Below are 9,478 nucleotides of genomic sequence, written 5' to 3' on the forward strand. Positions count from 1 at the left end.
ATTTCATACAGAAGTCTGACAGCTATATTTCTGTCTGGTTTGCCAAATAAAATTGCTGAAACAGCACAATACATTCTCCAAGTGAGATAAAGTAAACTTTTAGCACCGTGTCACAAATTTTCAGGAGATCATAAATGTGACTCTATGCACCGGCTGTCCCAGAATCACCAAGGAAGTAAAAGCCAAATGTATAAAACCTTGCTTTGCTGCTCACAGGTCTAGGTAACTGAGTCACAATTTTTCCTGCAGTTGTGTATGGGTATTAGGCTTGGTGCTTTCCATGTTAAAGGAAGAAAAGCAACTGAGGGTGTTTGAGAACATAATCCTGAGGAGAATATTTGGACGTGGGTGTAATGAAGTGAAAGGAGGTTGGATAAAATTCAATAAGGAGGAGCTACATAATTTCTACTCTTTGCCAAATATTATTACATTGATTAAATCAAGGATGAGATGAGCATGGCATGTAGGGAAGTCCCCACAGAGCTCTGGTGGGAAAATCTGTAGGAAGGATGCCATAAGAAGGACCAAGACTTAGATGGGAGGATATTAAAGTGGATCTTAAAGAGACAGGATGGGAGGGCATTGACTGGATACATTATGGCAGGCTTGTGTCAACATGGTACCAATTCTTTAGTCTCCAAGAAATGCATGAAATTTCTTGAGTAGCTGAGCAACTGCTGCCTTCTGAAGACTCAGCCCTGTGGAGTCAGTTTCTTGGTTTATTTGTTAAATGGTGATTACCTGATGACCCTGAACAGACTGGGGTACCAGAAGTGGTGCAGCTCTAGACTTGTATTTGGGAGATACTGCATTTAAATATGAGCCACATCATCAGCCATATTGAAATATGTATTTTGATAAGAAAGGTGATATTTAAAAATCATAACAGTAAAATAGATATTAAATATGTCATATTATGCACCTTCTTTCACAGTAATTTAACTCATACTAGGAAAAAGAGTTTGTATGGGAATGTTATTGAAAATCCTGTTGTATTTATTGAAATAAAAAGTTCATCAATATAACTTCAGCCTTTTGGCAGACAGTTTATCATTTCAAGAAAAATGGTTATCACTGGAATCCGATAATTTGATTGCCTTGATAATTTTTGATGTCATGAAGTCAAGTGCCTAATTCAAAGCTAGATTTTATCTTATTCACATTACATATAAGTATCTGTTAAGTGTCTTTGCTTCTCAGACTAGCAATATGAAGCTTTTTCTTGCAGTTTTTTCCACACTCGTGCTTGGGTGTCTGGGTAAGTCTGAATATTTATCTAACAAAACAATAGATCTCAATGAGCCCTATATTTTATTTAATGTAATAAATGTTTGTATAACAAGCCATTTTTAAGGAAACTGATAAGCGTGGTTCACGTAAAGTAGGGATTACACGACAAAAACACAGATGTTTACATGCTACATGATGTTCTCACAGCAGTGAATATTAAGATTGTGGTCTTGTGGGATTTAATGCTGTGTAATTTGGTAGATAGGTAGCAATGTTATGGAAGAAATTGTCTACATTTTCTGCTTTGAATAGGAGGCAGCATGTTCCTCCAAAACGTTGGTACGAATCTATTAAACTGTATGGTACCACATGTCAGAAGATCATGATCTTAATACAAATCAAAGTAACGTCTGCCAGTGATTTCTACTGTCAATCCCGCCAACATTAAATTTCATCAAAATCAACTGATTTATTTGGTGATGAAACATGTAGACTGGTGTTTCCCCAGAACCCTTGAGGGCTAAGAAGTGAAAATAAGGGTTATATGAGAAAATCACATTACAATATAAAAACATGACAAACAGATTACATGCAGTGCCAGATTTAAGAATTCAAATTTTCAATATCAAGCCAAACACAAAAAGAATTTAAGATTTGAGGTTTTCACAGCAGTGACTATGAAGAAAGCAATCTTCTGGGATGTGGCGCCGAGTAGATATTGTGTTAAAAACATTTCAAAGGAACGTATCGCCTCCATCTTCAGAGTAGAAGAAAAAGAAAGAAAATCTGTTCCTTGCTTGTGGATTTTCTTTCTTTTTCTTCTACCCTGAAGATGGAGGCGATACGTTCCTCCGAAACGTCGGTTAACATAATATCTACATGGAGCCACATACCAGTAGATGGCTTTCTTCATAAAATAATTTGTAAAGAACAAAAGAAAGAGAAACCATTCTTCACATTGAAAATTGCATATATGTGGCATACTAGTTTTTACACTTTATATTTCATATACATGGAATGTGATATGTTTTTAAATATGTACAATTAGGTGTAATCTCATATCATTTTTTAACATTTACTTATAATTATCATTACTCATTTGTGGTACTACTTTTAGCTTCATATATAAGAATTTTATTAGGGGTTCCATAAGGGGGATGCAGTAGCATAGTTGGTTGAGGCACTATGCTACAAGCCAGAAGATCTTGGGTTCAAGTCCCACTGAGGTGGATTTTTTCAATTGACTTAATCCTTCCAGGTGCACTATGGTCCTGGGGTTGACTCAGCCTCTAATGGAAATGAATACCAGGAATCTTCATGGGGGCTAAAGGGCAGCGGGTGTGTAAGGCTGACAACTTACCGTCACCTGTAAGCCGACTGTCTAGAGAAAATGTGGAAACCTTGACGTCTCACAAACCTATGGGCCTTCATGGCCTGTTATAGGGATATCTTTATCTTTATCTTTCTATTATGGGTTTTGTAAAAACGTTCCAAATGTGACAAGTTCCATGGTCAAATTAAACTGGGAAACACTGATATAGACAGCTAGACAGAGGAAAGTCATTACTGTGCTTTAATGTTATGCAACACTGTGCAAATATTGCTTTAACAGGGATGGGGCAAAATTGCATTCCAAGGCCTGTGAAACAATTCCTTCCACCTCTTCCCTGGGCAACATATGTTTCATCTTCCTTAAGAATTATGAAATTGTGCTTGCTATAGTAGGTCTTCCAGATGCTTAAAAGGAATTTCTTCAGCAGAAAATATGTGAAGCAGCTATAAAATAACCGAACTGATGCTCTAAAATCTGTTATTCAACTAATCACACAACCTTCAAAGTGGTCCCCTCCCCGACCCCTCCACAGCTCCACTGTTGGAAGCAATGCTGCAGGTCCTTTCCTGATAGCTTCTTCAGTACCTCCATCACCTTTCCCTTCACTGCATCTACGGATTGAAAACATGTTCCTTTTCATGCAGACTTGATCTTTGGAAACAAAAAAAAAGTAACATGGGGCTAGGTCAGGTGAGTAGGGCAGATGTTCCAACATGGGGATCTTGAGCTTCACCAGAAACATCTTGACAGGCAGTGCGTTGTGTGCTGGCGCATTGTCATGGTGAAGAATCCATGAGCCCTTCTTCTCACATTTCAGGTCTTCTTCCTCTCACCCATTAACAAAGGATTGTCAAAACCTCCTTATAGTAGACCTGATTAACGGTCTGACCTTCAGGCACCCAATCAATATGAACAATCCCTCAGATATCGAAAAAAACAATCATCATTGCTTTTAAATTTGGCTCGCTCTTCCGTGCTTTCATTTTCTAGGTGACCTGGGATTCTTCCAACACATGGGTAGGAGTTTAGTTTCCAGGTCATACTTAAAAAAAAAACCATGATTAATCGCAAGTTATTACATTTCCTAAAAAGTTTGGATCATTTTCAATGTTTTGAAGGGTGTCAGCACAAATGTTCATTCAAGTTCCCTTTGCTCAGGAGTGAGGATTCTTGGCACCATCTTTGAGCACACTTTTTTCATATTAAAATGTTCATATAAACTCTGTTGGACACTTTCTCTATCAATGTTAGCTAATTCAGCAACTGCTCGAATTCTCAGGCAACAATTTTTTTGAACAATTTCACGGACTTTTTCAATGTTAGCATCTGTTGCTGATATGCAAGACCGACTGGGACGCAGATCGTCTTCGATATCTCTCCTTCTCCCTTTAAACCTTTTGAACCACTCAAAAACATGAGTGCGAGACAGACATGCATCACCATAAACTTCCATCAACAAACTGTATCTTTCTGTAGCGGATTTTCTAAATTTTGCGAGGAATTTCACATTGACATGTTGCTCTACTTCAACACTTAACATAATTCCGACGGAGCTCAGATACATGGTCCACTTCAAACAAAGGCTGCTACCACACTGTTGGCTGTATGGCCTTGGAAGTAGCAGGGTTGATGGAGAGGAGAGGACAGGCTAATATGTTACCCCGCTCGCTGTTGCCAAGGCCACATGGAGTCAGAAAAATATCAGTCCGGTTATTTGACAGCTGCTCCATGATCAACAGCTGCACAACTAATTTCATAATTCCAATATGAACAGAACAAAATATGTGAATACTGTAATAAACTTAATCTTATCTTGCCGCAGGGGCCCACAGTAAAATACAGGGAGTCTTTGTAGATCTGGCCCGAAATTTGAAAATTGTAAATGGTGAGAAGGCTGAAGACGGAGAGTTCCCATTTCAGGTGAGTATCAGTATAAATTTAGCACAATGTTACAAGAACTGTGAATGGCTCATAATAGTTTGTATGTTCACTACATTAGATATGTGAAAGACATTGTTTAGAAACATGACAGCATAAAATATTCTTCACTCATGCTATTATTCTTACTTCTTTTATTATGTGGTTTCAGGAGATTTAATGATTTAGTTTACTTGTCATTCCATTAGTATTTATTGGTAGTTACGTGATAACAGTTTTCAGTGATATCTGGTTTTACGGAATTTAATCTAATATACACATTTTATTTATTTATTTATGATTTACTTCTGCTTAATGTAAACATCAGAGGGAATCTAATATACATATTTTTAAAAACTTGACAGAGACACGAAGTTGTGTAAGGGGCTTAGAGTACTTCATTTCCTTCAAATCTTTCAGTTTATATCACGAGGGTAACAAGAATTATAATTGTAAGATTTGAGGCTTTCACGGCAGTGACTATGAAGAAAGCAGTCTTCTGGGATTTGGCACCATGTATATGTGGTGTTAACCGACGTTTCGGAGGAACGTATCGCCTCCATCTTCAGGGTAGAAGGAAAAATATAATAAATCCGCAAGCGAAGAGACCATGAGAACCGGTAAAAGCAGACTGCTGTTACCGGTTCTCAAGGTCTCTTCACTTGCGGATTTATTATATTTTTCCTTCTACCCTGAAGATGGAGGCGATACGTTCCTCCGAAACGTCGGTTAACACCACATATACATGGTGCCAAATCCCAGAAGACTGCTTTCTTCAGAATTATAATCAATTACCGAATTTTGTGATACACTTCTGTATATACTTTCTAATAAAACAGACATCCATTGCTTTAAACGTATTTTGATAGAAACGACAGATTTATCGCGATGGTTCATCAGTTGTGCCATCATGGCATAAACTAGCATACATTTCACTTTCTTGCCACATTATTTTGAATTGTAGAACACAACTGTCTTGACAGAAGTTTTTTGAAAATCTATTACCATACAAAATTTCAAGATGCTGTTACTAATCATGCTAGTTATCATTTACACCCCAGAAATTTACATGGCTTGACGCTTAATACCTAAAGTAGTATTTTATTAATTTATTTATGGTTTATTTACTGATGCTCTCAGGAGCTCAAACAACACAGCATGAAAAGATAAACGATTTGTGAATAACAAATTGGAATGGATGTAGAAGGAAGCAGTCATGGCATAATTTGAGGCATTACACAAGCACATGCCTGGAGGGACTGGGGACCCCATACAAATCCAGCAAGGACAGCTGATTTCCAAGCTGAGATTTGAACTAATCTCCCCCCCCCAAAAAAAAAATAGGTGTAGGTGTGCTAGCCACTTGACTATGATTCTGGTAAAAGTAGGTGTGAATATCTGATAAGATACATGAGGATTAAGTAATATTTACTAAAGAAATATTTTCAAAATTAAACTTCCTGAAAAAAAGGTAACCAAGAACCCATTCCACAGAATGTAGAATTAATTGTGTGATCTGCAGGATATAAAAATATAAAATGTTATGTAACTACTGTACAGATACTGCATAGAATTTTCATTTAGTGTTTTTTCTTCAAGCAGAAATAATGCTAAAGCACTAATTTGATAACATATTTCTGATCATAACGCTGAAGAAGTTAACTATCATGAACTATGTATCACATTTCCAGGTGTCGTTACAGTATGCTGGCAGACATTATTGTGGAGCTACGCTTCTGTCAACAGAGTACATCCTTACAGCTGCTCACTGTATCTTTGGGTATGTAAAACAATATAAGAGAAAGAGTGTGCAAATGATCTTATTGGGAGATACTGAAAAATGGAAGGCTTTGTCACATGAAAACCTATCCTGATGGAAACATCAGTAGGAGACAATGAATAACAGCAACATGAGATGAACATTCTTTCAGAGGCTTCAATGTGTCTGCTAACAAGCACCCTAAATTAAAATAACAAACTTACACAATTTTGTGAAGTGTTCCTGTACATAATTCCCATTATGATGGATTCCCAATACACAGACCTTGTCTGATATAAACTCAAAGTTTTACAGCATCTCCATGTTTGTGACAGTTAATATATACAATATAGGATACAGAATTTGTAAGGATGTTTGCAACACTGCCTCCACAGATAATGTTACATGCTTAGCACTTTTAGTTCATTAGTTACTACCATCAAACCAAAAGCTAAATATAGATTTATTGGAAGTGCTATATTTTTGTTTTACATGACCTTACAAAAGTTGCTTATTTTTCTAACACCACATTGGATTTCGGTGCCCTGAATGAAGCAACACTATTCACTCCCATCACTATGTTGTGACTGCTTACTTACCTACTTACTTACTCATGGAGCTGAGCCCTTCTGGAGGAGCTGCCAATTCAGCAGCTACTCAAGAATTTCCCAGCATTTTATGGAACCCAAAGGTTCATTACTGTGTTCACAAGTGCCCTTAACTGGTCCCTATCCTGAGCCAGATCTATCCCATCCATACCATCCCATCCTATCTCTCTAATTCATTAGCTTAGGTTGTTTATCCAAGGAATCCATCCAGGTCCGAGGCTCTGTGTTCATTTTCATAACATAATGATTTTTTACTGTGAGGAGTTGTTAGCCCCATGCCCAATCCCAAAGCTGGAGGACCACCCTCTGTCGGCTGTCCGCGACTGCTTATTCAATATATTCGCAGCTTCTATTCTATACTATCTCTAATTTTCATCAATCTCAAATTGCATTTCATAATTTCTCAAAATGGCTTCTCATTGAAAAAAGGCATATATGTCAAAGATCTCGTTAAGAAATACACCTTTTATTTGAAACCTTTTTAATTGTGGAGTATATTTAACAAAATATAAGACACAACTTAGGCCTTTTGCAGTGTACTATACTTTCAACGCTAAATATTACTAAAGTTTTAGTGCTGCCACACAACAACGTTTTGATTACTGTATAATAAAATGCCTCAGATCAAATGAAAACCATTACTCAATCAGTTTATTATATAAAACACACTACATGTTTCGGTCTCTTTTGACCATCATCGGGTGTGTATGAATAAAGACAATAAATATACTACATTTGTGCTGAATTATGTGATGAAAATTGTTCTATTTTTCAACGTCATAAATTAAAAGTTGTGTACGTGTTAGAGGTGAATATACAAAAATAAATTTGCAATGTTATAGAATTATTAAAATTGTATAAAATGCATATATAGTAATAAAATGTATATAAAATAGTAGCCTACATGGTGGTTGTAGTGTCCTGTTTTGTTCATTTTAAGGGGGGGCAACTATGTGATTGTAGATTTTAGTTTAAATTGTGTGTATATGTTATTATAAATGGAAGATGTGGATGTTGATATAATTGTGTATCTTTGTGTTCTTCTGGTTCATTCCCCATTTATAGATGTGTAAAGTACATGAAATCAATGGATACAAAGCTAAGTTAGATATGTAACTTTTTAAGAAACGAGAGGGAGGGGGGAGGATGTTTCAAATTGGAGTAAATATTTACACTCCTGTTTGGTGTATGTTTGTGCATATTTTTGTATAAGAATTTATACTCAGAATTACTGGGGTTTTGGGCTTTTTCCATCATCCGGAATTTTAGGTAACAGAGGACATGACAATTCGGAAACTGGATCTGTTTCCATCTTCAATCGGTGATTGAGATTAGCTCTTTATAAGGGGCCCAACTGAGTAGGTGTCTTCCTTTCTCACCTGAAGATGGAAAAAGATCCAGTTTCCGAATCGTCATGTCCTCTATTACCTAATATTCTGGACGATGGAAAAAGTCCAAAACCCCACTAATTCTGTGTATCATCTACCATCGTCAGAACCCTTTAGAATCTAAGAATTTATACTGTCTGTCTGTCTGTCTGTCTGTCTGTCTGCTCTGAAAGAGAACCTGAAACCTTCTGCAGGAACCTCGTTGGCGATTACAGTGTCCGTGCAGGATCCAATGCTAACTATGAAGGAGGTACTGTGCACAGAGTTGTCGAGTGGGCTTATCATGAGGACTATATAAATGAAGCCTACTGGTACAATGATATCGCTGTTCTAAAGGTAGATGTTTCACTTCATAAACAGTGTATACATTGGTGGAAAAATACAGTTTCAACAAATGATAAAAATTAATAGCCTCTCTGATCTGAATACAAATTACATAAATTACGTAGAATGTACCAAATATGTGTTCCAAAAGATTCAGTTCAATTGATTTATTATATAAAAAATATTTTCAAAGTTGAATATTAAAAAATTACTTGTACTTTTAATCATATCCTTGTGCCTTTTCTCTCAGTGAACCACCATCCCCTTACGGGCAATGGCCACTTTTCCATTTGGTCCCTCACAGTCCCTTTTAGGCTTGGACTGGTCTCTATCAGACTAGATATTCTATGCATGGTTTGCCTGCTTCTGGCGGTTTCCTGCTTGGCATACTCTTTGAGCCTGAAGATGGAGATATATATTCCTTCGAAACATCAGATTCTCTCCAAAATAAATGGCATTAATAACCAAGAGACAGTACTTTTCATAGCCACTGCTGTGAGAACCTCAAACCCAATATTTCAGTTTCATTCAAATAAAATGAGCCATTCATTTAAAAAGCATCACCCTTATACCACCCATTATGTGAAGGCAGGAATAACATACTCATACTCAATATCCATATCGACTTCATTCTCAAAAGTCTTTGAAAAAGTTATGTATAATAGACTACTTGAACACTTAAATTCTAACAACATATTAGTCAAAGAGCAATTTGGATTTAGGAAAGACCTAACAACAGAAAAAGCAACCTATGAACTAACTAACGATATTTTAAGTGCTCTCAATGACAGATTAATTGTGGGAGGGATTTTCTGTGATCTAGCAAAAGCTTTCGATTGTGTTAATCATGATATCTTACTATCGAAATTAAATTTCTATGGAATAACTGGCAAAGCTAATGAATGGATCAAATCATACC

The 9,478-nt window shown here is 36.6% G+C and overlaps 1 protein-coding gene across 1 annotated transcript in view; it reads left to right on the forward strand.

The window, feature by feature from the left end:
- LOC111871732 (trypsin 5G1) overlaps window positions 1-9,478 on the forward strand; it is a 27,902-nt gene continuing 18,424 nt past the window's right edge. Inside the window, exons 1-4 of the mRNA XM_033754372.1 lie at window positions 1-1,258; window positions 4,386-4,483; window positions 6,172-6,260; window positions 8,430-8,571. Coding sequence (XP_033610263.1) covers window positions 1,210-1,258; window positions 4,386-4,483; window positions 6,172-6,260; window positions 8,430-8,571 — 378 coding nt within the window. The 5' untranslated portion in view covers window positions 1-1,209. The remainder of the gene's footprint in view (window positions 1,259-4,385; window positions 4,484-6,171; window positions 6,261-8,429; window positions 8,572-9,478) is intronic.

This window comes from Cryptotermes secundus, unplaced genomic scaffold (genome assembly GCF_002891405.2).
Source record: "Cryptotermes secundus unplaced genomic scaffold, Csec_1.0 scaffold602, whole genome shotgun sequence".
In the NCBI taxonomy this organism is placed as follows: Eukaryota; Metazoa; Arthropoda; class Insecta; order Blattodea; family Kalotermitidae; genus Cryptotermes; species Cryptotermes secundus.